The sequence below is a fragment of the Zootoca vivipara genome, chromosome Z2 (genome assembly GCF_965207765.1).
Source record: "Zootoca vivipara chromosome Z2, rZooViv2.hap1.1, whole genome shotgun sequence".
Taxonomy (NCBI): Eukaryota; Metazoa; Chordata; class Lepidosauria; order Squamata; family Lacertidae; genus Zootoca; species Zootoca vivipara.
This window is the reverse complement of record NC_142585.1, coordinates 34,309,895-34,332,098: the sequence shown is the minus strand read 5'-3', so window position 1 is coordinate 34,332,098 and position 22,204 is coordinate 34,309,895. Positions and strand designations below refer to the sequence as shown.

Genomic DNA, 22,204 nt, shown 5'->3' with positions numbered 1-22,204 from the left:
TTTTGCTCCACCATCACTTTAATGAACTGCGGTTGCCAGGGTGAGCCAGCAGAAATGAGAAGTCTTTGCCATCCAGTTGTCATCTCAAATCTAGCAAAACAACATCACACAAGCCATGCAGTGCCTCTTTGTCAGAGGGCTGGAGAGGTGGAGGCCTTGCTTTTTTGCTGGAGGAGGAAAATTTTGCTGGATCCACATCCATCCCTTAACTTATTGTCATACCTGGAAGCCCTGCCTGTAGTAATTATTCAGCTCACCACCACACCCCTTTTTCAGCAATGCTAGCTTCTGAGGCTGATGGACTGTGCCGGGTGAAATGAATTTCTGTATGATTGCTCAAAAAGCAAGGCACCCAATGTATCCTGGCCATTGCATGATGACTGTCAGACAGGAAAATCTTTGCCAAATGAAACAAATCCAGCATGGATGGTTTTTAGAACTAAAACTGTTTGTAAACCCAAGTTGCACACCAGGCAAGAAGTGTCTTTTGGCACACACTTTCTTGAGCTTTTTGTTTTAAGCATTTGTAGTCCATTTTAATAATAATAATAATAATAATAATAATAATAATCACCAGCGTCTTTGATTTCTTATTTATCCTTCAGCATAAGGTCCCAGGGCAGGATACAGCAAATTAAAAATAAATAAATATTAAAAACAGTTTAGAACATGGCTTAGATGCGCAGTCTGGTGCATGATTTATCCTTGTCATATAAGGTGCCTACGCTTGTGTCAGTGGATCTCAGCAACCCCTGCAAAGGGAAAACTTTTTTTGTGTGTCTCATCATGCACAAGTTTCCTTGGCAACCTCCCTCTTGGTTACCTATAGGATCACTTGTCTTGTAGATGGCTTAATGTCAGGGCCATCATCTGCCCCTGCCTCTCTGTCTGGCAGAAAAACAAGCTCAGCCTCCCAAGCACACAGTATCTTGCATAGGTGCTGATTTAAACATTCTGCAGGTGTTTGTGTGCTTTAAAAGTGAAGGTGAGCTGTCTGTACTATTTTTGTTTTTCAGCTGTTGAGTGGAGAGGCTATTACAGGCACGTACACTCTCTCTTTGCTTAGTCCCTAAAATCCGGCCCTAAAGCAATTTGTTTTGCTTCCAGTGAAGTCATTAAACGTGTGGAATGACTTCTGCGTGCACAACAGAACTTTCATTCTCCCCACTCGCCTAAATATTCTCTGGAGCAGGCATGTCAAACCTGTGGCCCTCCAGATGTTTTGGCCTACAACTCCCATGATCCCTAGCTAGCAGGACGAGTGGTTGGGGAAGATGGGAATTGTAGTCCAAAACATCTGGAGGGCCACAGGTTTGACATGCCTGCTCTGGAGGGTTGGGGTGAATCCAGGTGTGGGGAAACTTGGTTCTCCAGATGTTGCTGAACTACAGGATGATGAGAGTTGTAGCAGAGCAGCATCTGCAGGACAAAAGGTTCCCCACACCTAACTTATCCAGTAAAACAGCTACTTACTGCTAGCCCCCAAGTGTCACACCCATTCTAAAATTTATTGCTATGTTTGTTCTTATATTGTCTTGTTCAGTGCTACTAGAAAAAAAAACATTTTGTTGATGTGAGCTGATTGGAGTTAGAAGGGTTGGGTGTAATGCAATAACTCTTTGCAAAAAGTGAATTGGTTTTTACTGACACTTGTGTGCAATGAACCTGGAATCTTTTGGTAAAGGGGTGGTTAAGGAGTAAATTATAAAACATATAAAAAATCCAGAAGGCAAAAGGTTGATGGAGAACTGTCACAAAATTGGCTTGTTTTATGATTAGAGAATTAACAGTTCTAGCCCTTGTCATTCAGAGCCTGGGGTGTGGGTTGGAAAGTTTTCCAGCTTGAAAAATTTCCACTGCTTCATTTTTGCATTGAACCCCACCCCTTTCTTAAGCTCATCAATAACAATGGATGGAGGCCAGTTGCGGATACTGTACAATGTAAGGCCGGCTTGGCAGTATCAAAACTGTATTCCCCACACCCCCGGTTGATTATTCCTGGCAAGTATATGACTCAGCACACAATGTGCAGTTCTTGGGAATATTAAAATTCATTAGTCTGCTAAAACTCTACATTACATCTTCTTTGCTTAACACCTTTGCATCATTTAAGTAATATCTTCTAATTTTTACAAGTGTTCCAATAAAAACCAATATTCATTGTGTAACGTTAAGCATTGTTTACTTAAGAACCTGAGAAGAGTCCTCCTGTCTCAGGCCAAAGGGGGCCCATCTAGACTAGCATCCTGTTCTCACAGTAGCCAACCAGATGTCCCAGCCGCAAATCTCAAGTTGTGTTTTCCACCACTTGGTATTCATAGATACACTGCCCCTGGGCATGGAGGTTCTGCTGTCACAGAAGACTTCCATATGGAGAGATGTTGGACCAAAGCTCCATCTAGTCCAACATTTGTTCTCACAGTGGCCAGCTAGATGCCCCAATGCGAAACCACAAAGCAGGACCTGAGCACAAGCACTCTTCCTTCCTATGGTTTCCAGCAACCGATGTTAAGAATCATTACTGAACATGGAGGCAAGCACTGCTAGCCACCATTGGTCAACAACTCCTCCTCCTCCTCCTCCTCCTCCTCCTCCTCCTCCTCCACCATCATGAATTTGTCCAGTCTTCTTTTAAAGCCAGCCAGTTTGGTGGCCATTACTGTGGGAGCGAGTTCCACAGTTTAACTATGTGCTGTGTACTAATTCCTCTCAAAACATTTCAGATTGCATACTAATATATTGGGGGGTGGGGGAGAGAAAAATCAACAGGAGTTGTCTTTTTTTTAAGCTTTGTTTATCAAAAGCAAGTCAAATAAACATGCTAAATTAGATCACTGTTTAGGACCGGAATAGGAAAATCTATGGCCCTCCAGATATTCAACTCCCATCAGCCCCCATCAGCATGGCTAAAGGTCAAGAACGATGGGAGTTGTCCAGCAACATCCGGAGGGCCATAGCCTCTCTGCCCCTCTGGGGCATGAGAAAAAAAATTTTATGACGTAAATTACCTTGTGCAGATTACCCTAATGATTTGTTTTTGTTTGAAAAACTGCCATTGCTGTTCAAAGCTCAATTAATTGGTTCTGTTGGTGGATCGGACCTTGAACTATTGTGTGTGAATGTGAGCAAGTTGTGCTACAAAGGGATATTTGTTGAGTGTCTTAAGTGAGTAGGTTGTTAAGCAGAGCTGACATCAAACAGAATGTGGGTAAGGGTCAAGTGAGGATTTCTGAAAGGCTAAGGAAGAGCTATTGAGTTCATAGAGCAAACATCAGAGCAACCAACCAACCCAACCATTTTTCAGTAGTATATAGGGGATGTTTGATCAGGATATGGGATTAGTTTCTTGAGGGAGGGAGGGAGAGAGAGAGAGAGAGAGAGAGAGAGAGAGAGAGAGAGAGAGAGAGAGAGAGAAACACCCATCGAGTAGGTTATTTATTCATTTTCATTAAAAGCATTCCCAAAATACTTAATACAGTATATAAATACATAAGTGGTATACAAAAAGTTATGGTTATATCCAACCATAGTCCTGCTCTGAGTGCACCCATTGAAATCACTGGGCCTAAGTTTGCCATGCCCATTAATTTTAATGGGTGCCCTTAGTAGGAGTACTTGTTGGTATCCTTCTATCTCAAGGGACAATGGAGTGCACCTCTGGAGGTGAAGTTGAACTGCTGCATTAGCAGCACTGAAGTGGCCTCTCCTGTGTGCAAACAATGGGTATTCCAAACAGTCAGGAATGAAGGAAAAGGGCATATTGGATGTTTGCCTCCTTGTACTGAGAGTTTAAAAGGTGATAGTTTCAAAAAAGGTTTTTTTGTTTGTTTGTTTATTCACTTAGTAATATTTATATCCCATCCTTCATTGAAAAAGATCACATTCTGATAAAACAATACAAATGGACATGGTTCATAATCTCAGAATATTTTAAGAGTCCTGGGCTGCTCAAAAGACAAGACACTTGGCTTCACTACGGTGATTTGGCCCAAAGGAAAGCAGAGCAATATGTTTGGCACTAGCTTGACTGCAGGATTTGCTGGAAGGAAGCGTACAAGGCGCCATCCAACTATCTTAGGGTTGACACCCCCCCCCCCCCGGCCGATTGTAATCTTGTGAAGAGGGACAGTTTTGTTTCAATCAGTTGTATGCAAACCTTTCCAGGAACCTTTTTGACTGAAGAGGGGGTTGCAAATATCTCCAAAGATATTAATTTTTAAATACAGTAAAGCATTATATTGTAGAGAATAGGATAGAACCACAGAATTGAAGAGTTGGAAGGAACCCCATGGGTCATCTAGGCCAACCTCCTGCAATGCAGGAACAGAGTCTTGACATTTGCTTGGTTGCAGTGTCTCTGTGCGATGCCCATACCAGTTTATCCAGATGTGGCTGTGGGCCCCAGGAAGGTTGGCGTCTCCAGAGTGGACTGCTTCTGGTTACCCTCCTGTGAATCTTTCTCTCTTGAGTCCTAGCAGAGGAGCCTACTGCCAGGTGGGAGTGGCCACGGCCAGGAAATAATCTTTTGATTCCCATCTCCTTTGCGTTTCCTTTTGCTTGCTGAGCTCATGGAAATTAAAAAGAAAATGAACAGCCAATGCTTTGGAGTCATGAAATTGCTTCTTGCACAGAGGCCCAAGTGACTTTATCCTTAGTGCCTATTCCTTTGCACGCATTCGCGTCCACACACACAAAGCCCCCACCACAAAACTTTGTGATTTATACACATGCACTGCATTCTGTCTTCTTCTTCTTCTTCTCAATGTGGTTTTGCAAATGCCAGGTGAAAGTTTTGCATATCTCAGTGGCTCTATGCTTGGAACAAAATCGGCTGGTTAATGTATTTCGCAACAGTTCTCTGCATTGTGAACAACCGGTTTTCCTGCTTCTTGGAGGAGGACATAAAAAACCCAAAACCACAACCTCTGATTCTTTGGGTTGAATCCCACAAAATTACACTTGCAGTAGACCCGTTATAATGAATGTGCCAAAGTTAATTCCAGCCCCAAATATCTGAAAGACTGCCTCCTTCCCTGCAAGACCCTCCTGGGTGCTAAGATTGGCAAAGAGGGCCTTCTTGGTAGTTCCTCCACCTGCAGAAGCTCTGTGGGTGCCACCTCGGCAGAGGGAGCTTTCTGCGGTGGCACCTAAGTTATGGAACTCCCTCCCCCCAGAGGTGTGCCTGCGACCTTCTTTATACAGCTTCCTCTGTACCCTGGCCTTTGATACCTGTTGTCTCTGTTTTTAGGATCCACCTTGTTTTTATGATTGCATGCTGTTTTAAATTGTTTTCATACTTTGGTTTACTGTTGTAACCCGCCCTAGAACCTTACAGTGAAGGCCCCCTCTATACAATATATTTAAAGCGCTGGTTGCTCTAGCCACTTTTGCCTCTACCCCACCCACCTCTGGCATGTGGCCCCCAAAAAGTTGATATAAAGGGAATGCTGCCCTTGGACTGAAAAATCTGCCTCTCCATCCCCTGCTTTTGTGCAGTTCCATTGACTGCATGTACAGTATCTATGTTGGAACTAAATGTACCTTATCCTTCTGTTGTAACGTAACCCTAACCACCTCGTAGTCAGTTTGGAAATGTGCTGTTCTTTGTTGGTAACATCCTGCCTCTGTGTTTTTGTGTCCTCCTTCCCCCTTTCCAGGTGAACCATGATTCCGGTCACAGAATTGCGCTACTTTGCCGATACCCAGCCGGCGTACCGCATCCTAAAGCCGTGGTGGGACGTTTTTACAGACTATATCTCCATTGTGATGCTGATGATTGCGGTATTTGGTGGGACGCTGCAAGTCACCCAGGACAAAATGATTTGCTTGCCTTGCAAATGGGTCACCAAAGACGCTTGCAACGATTCCTCCAGGGACTGGCCAACTGCAAGCCTGGACACGAGTTATTTTAACTCCTCTTTAGTGGCAGCCATGGAGCCAGGGCCAACAGGGATCAAATACGAACTCGACAGGCACCAGTACAATTACGTGGATGCTGTGTGCTATGAAAACTGCCTTCATTGGTTTGCCAAGTATTTTCCCTACTTGGTGCTAATGCATACACTGATCTTCTTGGCCTGCAGTAACTTCTGGTTCAAGTTCCCACGGACCAGCTCTAAGTTGGAGCATTTTGTCTCCATCCTACTCAAGTGTTTCGACTCCCCATGGACTACAAGGGCCCTCTCTGAGACAGTGGTGGAGGAGAGTGACCCAAAGCCCACCTTTGGGAAGATGAATGGCTCCATGGACAAGAAGTCCTCCACAGTTAGTGAGGATGTGGAGGCCACGGCCCCGATGCTACAGCGGACAAAATCTCGGATCGAGCAAGGAATTGTGGACCGGACGGAGAACGGCGTCCTGGACAAGAAGGAAGGCGAGCAAGCCAAGGCACTCTTTGAGAAGGTCAAGAAGTTCCGGACACATGTGGAGGAAGGAGACATTGTCTACCGCCTCTACATGAGGCAAACCATCATCAAGGTGATCAAGTTCATCCTCATAATTTGCTACACCGTCTATTACGTCAGCAACATCGCCTTTGATGTGGACTGTAAGGTGGACATTGAGAGCCTGACAGGCTACCGCATGTACCGTTGTGCTCATCCTCTTGCCACCCTCTTCAAAATCCTGGCGTCTTTCTACATCAGCTTAGTGATCTTCTATGGCTTGATCTGCATGTACACCCTCTGGTGGATGCTCCGGCGGTCCCTCAAGAAGTACTCCTTTGAGTCCATCCGGGAGGAGAGCAGCTACAGCGACATCCCTGATGTAAAAAATGACTTTGCCTTCATGCTACACCTCATCGACCAGTATGACCCCCTCTACTCCAAACGATTTGCTGTCTTCCTCTCCGAAGTGAGTGAGAACAAACTCCGGCAACTGAACCTCAACAATGAATGGACGTTGGAGAAGCTGCGCCAGAGGATCACCAAAAACTCCCAGGAGAAGCTAGAGTTGCACCTCTTCATGCTCAGTGGCATCCCAGACACTGTCTTTGACCTCCTTGAACTGGAGGTTCTGAAGCTAGAACTCATCCCTGATGTCACCATCCCACCAAGCATTGCTCAGCTCACCAGTCTCAAGGAACTGTGGCTGTACCATACAGCGGCCAAGATAGAGGCCCCAGCCCTCGCCTTCTTGAGGGAGAACTTGAAATCTTTGCACATCAAGTTCACGGACATCAAGGAGATCCCTCTTTGGATTTACAGCTTGAAGACTCTTGAAGAACTCCACCTGACCGGGAACTTAAGTGCTGAGAACAACCGGTACATTGTAATTGATGGCTTGAGGGAGTTGAAGAGGCTCAAGGTCCTGAGGCTGAAGAGCAATCTGACAAAGCTTCCCCAGGTGGTGACAGACGTTGGGGTGCACCTCCAGAAGCTCTCCATCAACAACGAGGGCACCAAGCTCATTGTCCTCAATAGCCTCAAGAAGATGGTTAACCTAACAGAGCTGGAGCTGATCCGCTGCGACTTGGAGCGCATCCCCCACTCCATCTTTAGCCTCCAGAACCTCCAGGAGATCGACCTCAAGGACAACAACCTCAAAACCGTTGAGGAAATCATTAGCTTCCAGCACTTGCACCGCCTCACTTGCCTTAAGCTGTGGTACAACCACATTGCCTACATCCCCATGCAGATCGGCAACCTCACCAACCTGGAGCGCCTTTACCTGAACCGCAACAAGATTGAGAAGATCCCCACCCAGCTCTTCTACTGCCGGAAGCTTCGGTATTTGGATCTCAGCCACAACCTCTTGACTTCGATACCAGCAGACATCAGGCTGTTGCAGAATCTGCAGAACCTGGCTGTCACAGCCAACAGGGTAAGAGAAGGGGATTGAATGTAGTGCGGGGAGCACAGAAGCCATTTGGGCTGGGTGTGGTCTCCCAATATCTTTCGTACAGGGCAGGCCCTACCATTAGGCAAGGTGAGGCGACTGCCTCAGGTGGCAGATGATGTAGGGCGGTGGCAGCCTCCTGGCTTTTCCTCCCTGTTAGCTACATGGCATAGGTTTGCTCCTCTAAACTTGGCTACAACAGGTGGGTTATCGCAGAGTCATTGCTGCCATGTTAGATTCTAGTTAAGGTTGACCAAAGGAGCACTGCATGCATGGATTGGGCTAGGGCACATTCTTCTGACGGTTGTTCTGAACAAGCTGCCAATTAGGGAGGACTGCCTTGAACTTATATAGGGATTTTAAACACACCATACCAAGAGTCATAAAACATCTACATTCTACATACATCAAGAAAGGTAACAGGTTATTATGGGGCGTAAACACGCATGGCTCCATACTGATATCAACTTCCCAAGTTTCCCAAGCCATTTGGCCTCAACTATCATACTTTTAAATTTTTTCTTGTTTGTTTGCTTGCTTGCTTGCTTTATTAAATTTGTATACCACCCTATACCTATAGATCTCAGGGTGGTTCACAACATAAAATTACAGTATAAAAAACACAAAATACATATTAAAAATAAGAATAGAAGCAAACCAATAAGCTCCCCTTTCCACAGCACATTTAAATGGGCATCTAATGACAATCAGCCAAAGAGGTTAAAGAACCCTTTTTGTCTGGTGCCTAAATGAAGGCGCCAGCCGAACCTCCCTGGGGAGAGCATTCCACAACTGGAGAGCAACTACAGAAAAGGCCCATTCTTGTGGTGCCACTCTCTAGACCTCTCCAGGAGCTTCAAGGAGATGCTGCATTTACACCCTAGTGTTAACATTAAGAAAACATCCTGGCTGGCCATTCGTGCCACTTTTAGGATCAGATAAGATTACATGTTTATATCTTGGAAAGGAAAGCATGAGGGTTGCAAAATGCAGGCACACAGGAATTATTCATTTGATGCATCCTGTCTAAAAGTTAAATGCAATTAGCATTGAAACAAAAGCAAAATCTATATCTAATGTCTAACCAAATTTCTACATCAACATCAATGGACAGGGCACTTTTTTTTTTGGTCCTGTCTCCTCTGTCATCTTCTGCAGCATCACCCCAGCCACGTCCACATGAAACTTTCCTGACTGAATCGGCTCTTGACAGCTTGATTTCTTCTGTAATTGTTGCAGTAGCAAAGACCTGTTTTTTGTTCTTTTGATTGACTGTTCCGCACACAGGCACTGTGTACCCTTTGGGTGTGGACTTCTTGTTAGGGAGCTTAAAATACAAAGCGGAGGAATGCTACTTACAGGGGTGCAACATGACCATACATTCTTGGAGTATTTGCCTAGCACTGGGCCATTGTTATCAGTATTTGCCTAGCACTCAGCAATTGTTTTCACAGTATTTGCCTATCACTGCAGAAGCCAAATCCTGTGCTTTGATGAACCTCCTGGACCCTGGCTTACCCTAAATAGTGTATGATTTATCAGAGCAGCTCTGCTGCTAGGCTGCTGTGGTTCTTTTTTCCCCAAAAGGCACGCAGCATGTTACCTTATATTGACTTAGACCCAGATTGGGGTTGAATCATGACAAGACAGAAATACTGTTTTGGGGGGACATGGGCTGGCCGGCTGTGGGGGACTCTTTGGTCCTGAATGGGGTAACTATGCCCCTGAAGGACCAGGTGCGTAGCCTGGGAGTTAAATGAGGCACAGCTCCATCTGGTACAACCGCCGAGGCCCCACCTGTCTGTGAACTGTCTCACCAGAGTGGTGCATGCCCTGGTTATCTCCCGCATACTGTAATGCACTCTATGTGGGGGCTACCTCTGAAGGTGACTCAGAAACTACATCTATTCCAGAATGTGGCTTCTAGTATGTTTCTGAGAGAAAGTCAAAGTGTTGGTGCTTTGGCCTTGGCCCAGCATACCTGAAGGAGTGCCCCCACTCTCAATGCTCAACCTGGACACTGAGGACCTTATCGACAGTGGCACCCTCCCATCAGATGTCAAGGAGATTACACAACTTTTAGAAGATATGTGAAGGAAGCCCTGTATCAGGAAGTTTTATATATTTGATGTTTTACTATGCTTTTAGATGTATTGTAAGGTGATATTATTATTATTATTATTATTATTATTATTATTATTATTATTATTATTTTCTGTATTGTCCATACTGTCATGTAGCAGCTGTCTAAGCTTTTCAGAAATGGGTGGGGGTTTTTTTCCTACCTAGAGATGCTTTTGGGGATTGAACCTGGGACTTCTGCATGCAAAGCAGGTGCTCTACCATTGAGTTACAACCCTACCCTCAAATATTAAGCATGACCCTTTCCCTAAAAAATAAGTAAGATTCTAGTTCTCATAGTTCTGAATATAAATGGCTGAATTAAATAGGAATGCCAGAAGCTGCCCGAGTCACATCCTTGGTCCATCTATCTCAGTATTGTCAATAGTGATCGGTAGCAGCTCTTCAGGGTTTCAGGCAGGGAACCTTCCCAGCCTTACCTAGACATGCCTTTTGGGATTGAACCTGGGACCATTCTACATGCAAAACAGGTGTTCTGCCACTAAGCTACAGCACAAGAAGACAGATTCCCTGCTCCAAGGATCTCTCGCTACATCTCTTAAGGGACAGAGAACCAACCCAACCTTTCCACCACTTGGTAATACATAGCAATTTGGCTTCCCCTAATGCTGCACATACCGTTTGGTGGCAAACGGTTTCCAGTTTCAGTAATGTGTAAAGGTCTGCTACATTTTTTTCTTTTGCATCTTCGCCTTGCAAGGGATCTTGGCGTTCCGAGACGGAGCCCAATAGCTGCTGGGCTTTTTCCTTTCGTTCTATTTTCAGAGTTGGAGAGCATCAATTACTCCTTTCATTCCAGTATACTTTTGGTGCAACCTGAGAGCTTTCTGCACTTGGCATAAACTCACTTATTTAGTCTGCAAAGAGCTTCCTGAATCACTAAATTAAGACTTCCATCATGCAGGCAGGACTGTTACCATCTGCATCTGCAACCTTTTTCTTTCTCTCCCTCCCCAAGCTGCTCTCCCCCCCCCCTAATTTTTAAAGCATCCACTCTGTGAAGACAAAGCCAGCTCGCTGGTGGGGTTTTTGTTCTGTTCTGTTTCTGCATATAGTAGGTTTGAACAAAGGCATTGGTATTACAGCTGTGTTGAGCCCCTTCCTCACCAAATGGGTCAACATGGCTAGCTGCATGCTTGCTTAAGTATTAATTTCTCTCCCTCCCTTGCCTCCCAAACCTTTGCTCTGAAGGTTGCCTTGAAGAGAAATATGGTTGGCCACTATGAGAACAGGATGTTGGACTAGATGGGCCATTGGCCTGATCCACCTGGCTCCTCTTATGTTCGTGGTCTGTTGTACTAGTGTAGAAGGAAATCTAGAAGCAGTTCGCTTGCCCACCTCTCTTTAAGCTGTCTCCTCGCTAAAGCCTCATCTGCACTATACATTTAAAGTGGTATTTTCCCCAAGCCTCCCTGGGGATGCTGCCAAGGACTGGACCTAGGAGCTTTTGCCTGAAAAGCAAGTGCTCTACTACAAGTGCCTTTTCCCTAAAAAGTCCTCATACTCTGAATAAACACTTGAATTACATAGGAAGCTACTTCATAACTAGGACCTTCTACATGTGAAGCAAATGGTCTACGGTTGAGCTCCTTCCCTCTCCTTAATAGCACAAAGCCCTATGTTTCAATGTATGCCGTTGATTCCCTCTTGTGAAATACTGACAGTCTGGAAACATCCCTCATCCTCAGTAGCTTTGTTGTTGTTTAGTCGTTTAGTCGTGTCCGACTCTTCGTGACCCCATGGACCATAGCACGCCAGGCACTCCTGCCTTGCACTGCCTCCCGCAGTTTGGTCAAACTCATGTTCGTAGCTTTGAGAACACTGTCCAACCATCTCGTTCTCTGTCGTCCCCTTCTCCTAGTGCCCTCAATCTTTCTCTAGTGCCCTCAATCTTTCCTCAGTAGCTAGCTTATAAGAAGCCAAGAAGCAGGGCTGGGTCCCATCACCTGTTAATGGCTTCTTGGTTTTTGTTTTCTTGGAAATAATGTGTTGATCTCATTAGCTCTATGACAACAAAGGAAGCAAGTTGGAGAGCCATGGCTACTGTGGATAAATTAACAAGTTCCCCTGCTTCTCCACCCTGAACAAGATGCTTCCTGTTTTCTAGTGTGGTTTTGTTTTCTTAGGAACACTGTTTATTAATAGAGAGTGATTTCTCTAGGGCAGATCTTAGTTAGCCACAGGAGTGTCATGGCGGGATCTCCCAGAAGATATTTCTGTGGTCTGAGATTTAAAGAACTGTTTGAATCAAGAGCATAGTTGCCTGCAGAGGAAGACTTGCTTGGCTGAACATCAGAGCTTTTCTGGATCAGTACAGCTGCCCCCACCGCCACCCCCATGGCTAACCAGATCTCTCGTGAATTTTAGACCTTGGTTTTCAGCAGTCATCGTTTTCATGCATTGTAACTACTCCTTTTGCTGTTTTATCATGGTTACTCGAAGCATCCAAGCAAAAATTCACTTAACGCCCTGCTTAATGTGGGATCTGCTGAAATCTATGCAGTTGTGACAAAGTCATTCACACTTAATTTTTTTTTCTTTTTTAAAATAAAAACCTATACGCTGCTTGATTGTAAAGAAACCTCAAAGCAGTTTACGAAAAAGATAAAACAATAAAATTGTCAGTAAAAAAAACAACCCACCAAAATTTGTTAGCACCTTCAATAAATTAAAATCAGCAGTAAACTAAAAATGGGTAAATCATGCAACAGCATTCTAGCTACCCAGGTATGTTTTGTTTATGGGAATGTAAGAATGTCAACCATCCGATTGCAGGATATTGCTTCGTAAGCTATAAATGCTTACCCTAAAAACATGCCGGTTTTTGGATAGAACGAACAATGGCCATTGTTAGTAGTTTCAATCACAATAAGGTCAACTTTTGCATGTGTCAGCCGAATGGCTAAGATGGCATTTTGCCAACGGGGAGGTCACTGTGGGGATTGGCTGGCAGGAGATGGAACCTCAAATCATTACTGATGCATAGGACAAAGGTATTATTTATTCAGCACCTGCCCATCAGAGCGAAGCTGTCCTAGTCACTCAGAACAACTGCTTGCATGGTCACCTTCTGATGAACTGCCAGGTTCTGCCTCCAGAAATGTTGCTGCAGAAGCATGGCAATTACGACACTGCAGTGTACCTACTCTTAGCCCTACAGTACACCAGGATAAACTGAAGCAGCTCACATATGTTGTTCTTCTTCTTTGGCGACCACTCGTAGCCGAGTAAGATTGTCTTCCATAAACACTGTTTTAACAATGAGTCCGTAAGTGACTGTGGGGGCCAATTCTGGATCCACACATCCTTCCACAGTGGGGGCATAGGTTCCTGGGCGGGAGTTGATCCCGGGGGTGAGGGTTTGCCAAGCGTGCCTTCCTCTTAGCAGGTTTCTCCCTTGTGTCCTGAGTTTGAGTGTCTTCAAAGCCCATGACACCTTTGGTAAAGGCTGTTCTAACTCACATATGAGGACTCCAATGATAGAGTGTTAGGAGACATCTGTACCAAGCAAGATTATGGGCTCTAAAGTGTATTGCGCCTTCCTGATATTTACTTATTCATTGCATTTATATCTCACATTTCCTTCTCTCAGGATCTCGAGGTGGCAGGCATAGTTCTCCCCATTTTATCTTCCCAACAACCCTGTGAGGTAGTCCAGGGAAAGTATTGGAAGCCCCTGCCCCACTCCCACCGCAAAAAAAATCCCATGGGTTCAGTTTGGATGGCCAAAATAATCCAGGCCCCCAAACAGGACATCTTTATTAAAAGTATTGCTATGTGTTGCGACCCATAGAACCAATTGTAGAGTTGGAAGGTATCCCAAGGGGTCATCTAGTCCAACCCCCTGCAGTGCAGGAATCTTTTGCCCAAGTATTTCAAACAGGAGTATTTACACACTTATTCAAGCAAAGAATAAGCCAATGGGCAGTTATGTCCATATATGGCGATCTTCCATATATGGCAAAGGGGTTATGTCCATATTTCTTCTGCTAGCTTATACTGATTTAATCACGAGGCATAGCAATTTCCTTTTTTCTTCTTTCCCTCCTGCTTCCTCATCAGCTATAGCAATAGTTCCAGTATACATGCCATTCCACCCTTCTCTCAGGGTTGTCTTGCAAACACAGAGTCTTCACATTCCAAATGTCAATCACCCAGGCCTTCTCCCAATTACAGTACAGTGGTACCTCAGGTTACGTACTTAATTGGTTCCGGAAGTCCATACTTAACCTGAAGCAAACTTTCCCATTGAAAGTAATGGAAAGTGGATTAATCCGTTCCAGACGGGTCCACGGAGTACTTAACTTGAAAGTACTCAACCTGAAGCGTACTTAACCCGAGGTATGACTGTAGTTGTAAACGGATTTAGAAGCCACATAGGCATTTATTTTGTTTGTTTGTTTATTAGATTTTATATAACACCCTTCCTCATAAGATCTCAGGGCGGAATGCTTTATATAAATTGATGATGACGACGATGACAACAACAACAACTTTTCTCCTTTTTCCTCTCCTAGATTGAGAACCTCCCAGCAGAGCTCTTCCAGTGCAGGAAGCTTCGGACTTTGAACCTGGGCAACAACGTCCTGCAGTCGCTGCCTTCCCGAGTGGGTGAGCTGACGAAGCTGTCTCAGATTGAACTGCGGGGGAACCGCCTGGAGTGCCTGCCGGTGGAGCTGGGCGATTGCCCCTTGCTGAAGCGCAGCGGGCTGGTGGTGGAGGAGGACCTCCTTAACACTTTGCCACTGGAAGTCAAGGAACGGCTATGGAGGGCTGACAAGGAGCAAGCCTGAGAGTCTCCACAGAAGAGGAGGTGGGGAGAGGGGGAAGGAAACCCAACACCTCAGGCCAAAACAGCCAGGGGGCGCTGTTATGGGGAACCCCTCAGGCAACCTTGTCCCCATGTTCTGTTACCCAAGAAAACCCGAGCCAAAACAGACTAGCCAAGGACACCCTGCCCAAGGACCGCCTTGAGGAGGTGGGAGAGGAGGTTGCTTTTTTCCTTCGGAATTGCAGAAGTGGTGGTGGTCCAAGGTGAGGACTGTGGCTACAAACCAGAGTTTGTGGCTTGTACGGCAGAAGAAGTTGAATGCAGCCGCTGCGACCGACCAGGAAACGGAACTCTAGAACTCTTGCACTGTTGTTGCGGGAGCTGGCTGGCGTCCAAGCTGGTGGGGTGGGGTGGAGGAGTGAATGAGTGGGACCCATTGATCCTGTCCAAACCGCCTGCTGCTATGGTATCTCTGTGAGGGCCGTCCAGGAACCGGGTGTTTTACCGTTGTACAATCAAGCATAGGAACTGTGTTTGGCCTTTGGCCACACGTCGTGACACTAGCTTTTTCTTGCACACACTGATTTATTAACTGTTGACTCATCAGTCTGGATTATTTCAGAGGAGCTGATTGGAAAGGACTTCTTAATTTCTCTGATTCATGCTGACGTTGTTGGTCATTTCTGTCTTCAGTCATTTTACCTCTTGATCACTACATGCAAAATTTTACTTTCCTTTAAAAACATTAAAAATTCCCCTGCTGCCGCCATGTGGTAGTTGGATAGTAGGATATTCCCACATCTGAATCTTTTCCTGCGTTACATCTGCCTCTGGGTGGGGTTGTGTTTCAAGAGTGGCAAGTATGGATTAAGTGGTTTATGCACTATTGGAATCTCGTGCCCCAAAGATAAGGAGACTAGTCTGCAAAATTATTTTCAGTTGGCAAAACCACAGTACTGCTGTTTTTGACTACGTAGGGATAGCAGGGCAGGCATACATTTGAATGTTCCTTTTCGCTCAAAACACTGGAATTCAAAACACGTCAATTCAAAGCATCCCTTTTTGATCACAAAGCATGGATAGTGGGCATTGAAACACTAAAAAGCAGGAGTGGGGAACCTGTGCTTCCCCCCCCAACAACAACTTTACTGAGCTCCCATCACTTCCCCTTCCCGTCAGAATGACCAGTAATCAGGGATGATGTGAGTTGTAGTCAATGAACATCTGGAACGTCACGGGTTCTCCATCCTTGATTAAAAGGAACAAGCCAGCTATCCTCTATACTCTTCAGCCTCCCCCTTGCCTAGTGCCTTCCAGATGTTTTGAGCTACAGCTCCTATCTGCCACAGCTAGCATGAGCTAATGGAATTGGAGTTCAAACATCTGGAAGCCCCCAGGTTGGGGAAGGCTGGTGTAGGTCCTTGTTCTCCCCTCCCTCCCTTAGGTGCTGCCAACATCTTCCATTGAGATATAAAAAAACAACTTCCATGAGATATAAAAAACCAATTTCTTCTCCCCTCTCTCCTTACTATTTTTATAGCAGCTGGTCTGTGTTTTATTTTTTTATATTATTTTGCTAGCTCCCATGGAGATAGCATTGATACTTGCCTCTTTTATCCGAGTTGTCATTCCATGGGGCAAGAGGCCTGGTTCCCATTCTCTGCAAACATAGCGGAGTCTTCCCCCCACCCCCGTTTTTCTACTTCCCTCTTCAGTGTTAAAGGAAGAGCATAAAATGCCTCGCAGGTTGGACTCTTCCCTTCCACCCTCATTTTTATGAGGAACACGTATCGAAGAAAAGTAAAATTTGCACTACTGTTTAATGCAGGCTTTGCCAAGATTACAACCTTCAGGTGTTGGTTGTAGTTCAACAACATCTGGAGCTCACCAGGTTGGCCAAGGCTTTCACAGAATCATACGGTTGTAGGGTTGGAAGGGACCCCAAGGGTCCTCTAGTCCAAGCCCCTGCAATGCAGGAGTCACAGGTAAAGAATCTCTAACAGCTAGCCATCCAACCTCTGTTCGAACATCTCCAACGATATTTAATTTTAATTCTTGGGGTCTAATACAAGCATCTAAGCTGGTTTAATATACCTATCTGTTGGAAAGGTAAACTATTTAACAGCTAGTGATCTATTGCAAAACAGGTACTGCAAATCTTAACGTACCGTCATTTATTTCAGACAGTTGGTTTTGCTTTTTACTGAGATGCCAGGATGGTGTTGGTTTCAGACAACTGTTCGTGTGTATGCACGTTCGAAAATCTCCCCTCCTTGGATGTTTGTGGCAGTGAAGAGAAAGAATAAAATATACTGCTAGCTTCCTGTCTGCGTCTGAAGTCACAGGAAAAAGACCTGCACGCAATTTAGCAATGCTGAGGACACACACAGAAAAATCAAAATAAAATAACCAAACCCCACCAATGTTAACCAGGCTCCGATATTGTCAATGTCTAAATAAAGCTACATGTAAACCTTATGGAAGACTCTCTTTTTATATGTTTAATACACACGCACACCAGCTGGAAGAATCCTGCTGAATCAGGCCAAGAGGAGCCCATCCAGTGCAGCATCTTGTTCTCACAGTGGCCAACCAGATGCCCAAGCAGGACCTGAGCCCTGGCAGCAACACTCTCCCCACTTGTGATTCCCAGGAACTGGTATTCAGGGGCAATGCTGCCTCTGATTGGATTGACATTGACAGCCTTAATTATTATTATTAAATGGGATAAAGGTAGTTTCTAGCTCTCTGCACAAAAGGTATATGTCAAGGAATGCATATCTATATTACAGTGTGCTATCAGTGTTCAAGCAGGGGCAGGCCACGGCGTGAGCTTAGTCACTGCTGCCACGAACATGGTTGGTTAGAACAAGGGTTCCCAAACTTGCCTGTGAGCTTCATTCAGGCGGTCCATGCTATGTCTATGAAGAATACCTGCAATTTGAATTATAGATTGATTTGCCTAAGGCGACCGGCAAATGCAGTTAATAATACTTAATACACTGCAATACCTTTACAGGTAGACGGAGCTTTCCAAACTCTACTTTGTGTTCGCGCTGCTTTGCTTAGCCCTGTGTTAAAAAGGAGACCCGCTTGCCGGCCTGTCAATCCACATTAAGGAGAATCAAATGACTATCAAATAATCCCTGCATTGGGTTGTTTCCTCCATTTTATCAATATGATTTCCCAAAAATGCAGATAAGCACAGCCCTCTACCACATGTGAAAGTCATATCCTATAGAGTTAAATGAGGTTTCTTTGCACTCTGCTGGCCAAGGCTATTATTGCCACTCGTTCAGCTTAACCTTTAAAAGTACAGTATCTAGGCTGTGAAAGCTAAGCCTTTAGAATGATGCTAAGGAAGCATTTTACTGCTGCATTCAAAGCTTGGGCCCCAGGAGCTACAGTCCCACCATACACAATTGTGGCTTCCCCCAATGAATTCTGGAAGCTATAGCTCATTGAGGTGCTGGGAGTTCTTAAAAGATCTCCTAGCCTCCGGCCAGAGCTACAATTCCTAGAGTTCCCTGGGAAGAACGATTGTTAGACTGCTCTGGGAATTTTAGCTCTCTCAGGGGAATAAGGGTTGTCCTAGCAATTCTCAACACCCTTAACTACATCTCCCAGAATTCCTTTGGGGAAGCCATGACTGTAAAGGGATATTATAAAGGTAAAGGACCCCTGACAGTTACGTCCAGCCGCGAACGACTCTGGGGTTGCAGCGCTCATCTTGCTTTACTGGCCGAGGGAGCCGACGTTTTTGTGGCCAGCATGACTAAGCCGCTTCTGGCAAACCAGAGCAGCACACAGAAATGCTGTTTACCTTCCCGCCGGGGCGCTAACTATTTATCTACTTGCACTTCGTGCTTTCGAACTGCTAGGTTGACAGGAGCTGGGACCGAGCAATGGGAGCTCACCCCGTCACGGGGATTTGAACCGCTGACCTTCTTATCAGCAAGCCTTAGGCTCAGTGGTTTAAACTACAGCGCCCCCCGTGTCCCATAAGGGATATTACAGTGCATTAAATGTATGGTAAAATAAAAAAATTCCTTCAGTAGCACCTTAAAGACCAACTAAGTTTATATTTTGGTATGAGCTTTCGTGTGCATGCACACTTCTTCAGATACACTAGAAACAGAAGTGTCAGACCCTATATATATACAGAGGGTGGTGGGGGTGGGTGGGAATGGGAGATGGGCTGATGGGAGTGGTAAACCTGTAGATGGGTGTTAATGGCTGCTGATGGCTGCAATTAGTCCTGGGCTGAGGTGCTAAAGAAAGCTTGATCATGCATAATGAGATAAGAATCCGATATCTCTATTCATCCCAGGTGCTTCCATGGTTTTAAGCTTGGTAATGATTTCCAATTCAGCAACTTCCCTTTCCAGTCTGTTCCTAAATTTCTCTGTAATAAAACAGCTGCTTTGAGATCTTGTATAGAATGTCCTGGGAGATTGAAGTGTTCTCCTACTGGTTTTTCAGTCTTATGGTTCCTGATGTCAGATTTATGTCCATTGATCCTTTGGCGTAGGGTTTGGCCTGTTTGTCCAATATAGAGAGCTGAAGGGCACCGTTGGCATTTGATGGCATACACAATGTTAGAAGATGAGCAATTAAATAGTCCTGAGATGGTATGTTGGATGTTGTTGGGGCCAGTAATGATGTTGTCCGGGTGTATGTGGCAGCAAAGTTGGCATCTGGGTTTATTGCAGGCTCTGGTACCAGTGTCCATGTTAAGTCTGGTGGTTGTATTATTGTGGGTGAGGAGTTGTTTAAGATTGGGTGGCTGTCTGTAGGCAATGAAAGGTCTTCCTCCCAGAGCTTGAGAAAGGGAGCTGTCATTGTCCAGGAGAGGCTGTAGATCTCTGATGATGCGTTGTACTGTTTTAACTTGGGACCATTTGGATCCCTTCCAGTCAGGATTCAGGCCTCATCATGGGACTGAAACTGCCTTGGTCGCACTGGTCGATGATCTCCGGCGGGCTAGGGACAAAGGTAACAGCTGTTTCCTTGTTCTGCTGGATCTCTCAGCGGCTTTTGACACCATCGACCATAACATCCTTCTGGACCGTCTAGAGGGCTTGGGAGCTGGGGGCACTGTCATGCAGTGGTTCCGCTCCTTCCTCCTGGGCCGTGTTCAGAAAGTGGTGGTGGGGGATGAGTGTTCAGACCCCTGGGCTCTCACTTGTGGGGTGCCTCAGGGTTCTGTCCTCTCCCCCATGCTTTTTAACATCTATATGCAGCCGCTGGGAGAGATCATCAGGGGGTTTGGGCTGGGTGTCCATCAGTATGCTGATGATACCCAGCTCTACCTCTCTTTTAAATCAGAACCAGTGAAGGCGGTGAAGGTCCTGTGTGAGTGCTTGGAGGCGGTTGGAGGATGGATGGCGGCTAACAGATTGAGATTGAATCCTGACAAGACAGAAGTACTGTTTGTGGGGGACAGGAGGCGGGTGGGTGTGGAGGACTCCCTGGTCCTGAATGGGGTAACTGTGCCCCTGAAAGACCAGGTGCGCAGCCTGGGAGTCATTTTAGACTCACAGCTGTCCATGGAGGCACAGGTCAACTCTGTGTCCAAGGCAGTGTTTATCAGCTCCATCTGGTACACAGGCTGAGCCCCTACCTGCCCGCTGACTGTCTCTCCAGAGTGGTGCATGCTCTAGTTATCTCTCGCTTGGACTACTGCAATGCGCTCTACGTGGGGCTACCTTTGAAGGTGACCCGGAAACTACAACTAATCCAGAATGCGGCAGCTAGACTGGTGACTGGGAGCGGCCGCCGAGACCACATAACACCGGTCCTGAAAGACCTACATTGGCTCCCAGTACGTTTCCGAGCACAATTCAAAGTGTTGGTGTTGACCTTTAAAGCCCTAAACGGCCTCGGTCCGGTATACCTGAAGGAGCGTCTCCACCCCCATCGTACTGCCCGGACACTGAGGTCCAGCTCCGAGGGCCTTCTGGCGGTTCCCTCACTACGAGAAGCCAAGTTACAGGGAACCAGGCAGAGGGCCTTCTCGGTAGTGGCACCCACCCTGTGGAATGCCCTCCCACTAGAGGTCAAAGAGAACAGCAATTACCAGACCTTTAGAAGGCATCTCAAGGCAGCCCTGTTTAGGGAAGCTTTTAATGTTTGATGGATTTCTGTATTTTAATGTTTGATGGATTTTTGTATTTTAGAATTTCTGTTTTGTTGGAAGCCGCCCAGAGTGGCTGGGGGAACCCGGCCAGATGGGCGGGGTATAAATAATAAATTATTATTATTATTATTATGTGATAACTAGTGGTGTTCTGTTATTTTCTTTTTTGGGTCTGTCTTGCAGCAGGTTCTCCCTAGGTATCAGTCTGGCTCTGTTGATCTGTTGTTTAACTTCATCAGGTGGATATTTTAGTTCTAAAAAGGTTTGCTGTAGATCTCTTAGGTGAGATTCTCTGTCTGTAGAGTTGGAACAGATACGGTTGTAACGCAGGGCCTGGCTGTATACGATGGATTGTTTGGTATGTTTGGGATGGTAGCTAGAAGCATGTAGATATGTTTGTCGGTCAGTTGGTTTTCTGTATAAGGTGGTGTCTATACGTCCATCCTGTATTTTTATAGTAGTGTCCAAAAAATGTATTTCTTGCATAGATTGGTTCATTGTTAGGTTGATGGTGGGGTGAAAGTCATTGAATGTCTGGTGGAAGGTTTCCAGGGTCTGTTGTCCATGTGTCCAGATAATAAAGATATCGTCAATGTATCGTAGGTACAAGAGAGGTTTGAGTGGGTAGGAGTCTAGGAAACGATGTTCTAAGTCTGCCATGAAGATGTTGGCATACTGTGGGGCCATGCGGGTGCCCATGGCTGTGCCGCTGATCTGGAGGAACAGGTCATCACCAAATTTGAAGTGGTTGTGGGTAAGGACAAAGTGGCAGAGTTTGGTAGCAAAGTCCGCTGTGGTTTTATCTGAAATGGTGTTCCTTATGGCTTGTAAACCATCATTGTGTGGGATGTTGGTGTATAGAGATTCCACATCCATAGTGGCTAGTATAGTATTGTTAGGAAGATTGTTCAAAGATTGTATTTTCCTCAGAAAATCTGTGGTGTCACGTACGTAGCTGGGAGCACTGATAGCATATGGTTTCAGAACAGAGTCCATATAGCCGGAAACACCCACTGTAATGGTGCCATCCCAAACATACCAAACAATCCATCGTATACAGCCAGGCCCTACGTTACAACCGTATCTGTTCCAACTCTACAGACAGAGAATCTCACCTAAGAGATCTACAGCAAACCTTTTTAGAACTAAAATATCCACCTGATGAAGTTAAACAACAGATCAACAGAGCCAGACTGATACCTAGGGAGAACCTGCTGCAAGACAGACCCAAAAAAGAAAATAACAGAACACCACTAGTCATCACATACAGCTCCCAAGTTAAAACAGTACAACGCATCATCAGAGATCTACAGCCT

General features: G+C 45.5%; 1 protein-coding gene across 5 annotated transcripts in view; it reads left to right on the top strand.

Moving 5' to 3' along the window:
• LRRC8A (leucine rich repeat containing 8 VRAC subunit A) overlaps positions 1-17,227 on the top strand; it is a 37,800-nt gene extending 20,573 nt beyond the window's left edge. For all 5 annotated transcript variants that reach the window (XM_035113022.2, XM_088665248.1, XM_088665249.1 and 2 more), the window contains exons 3-4: positions 5,658-7,821; positions 14,496-17,227. In XM_035113022.2, the coding sequence (XP_034968913.1) occupies positions 5,665-7,821; positions 14,496-14,771 (2,433 nt within the window). In that variant the 5' untranslated portion in view covers positions 5,658-5,664 and the 3' untranslated portion in view covers positions 14,772-17,227. The remainder of the gene's footprint in view (positions 1-5,657; positions 7,822-14,495) is intronic.
• Positions 17,228-22,204: the final 4,977 nt, after the last annotated feature.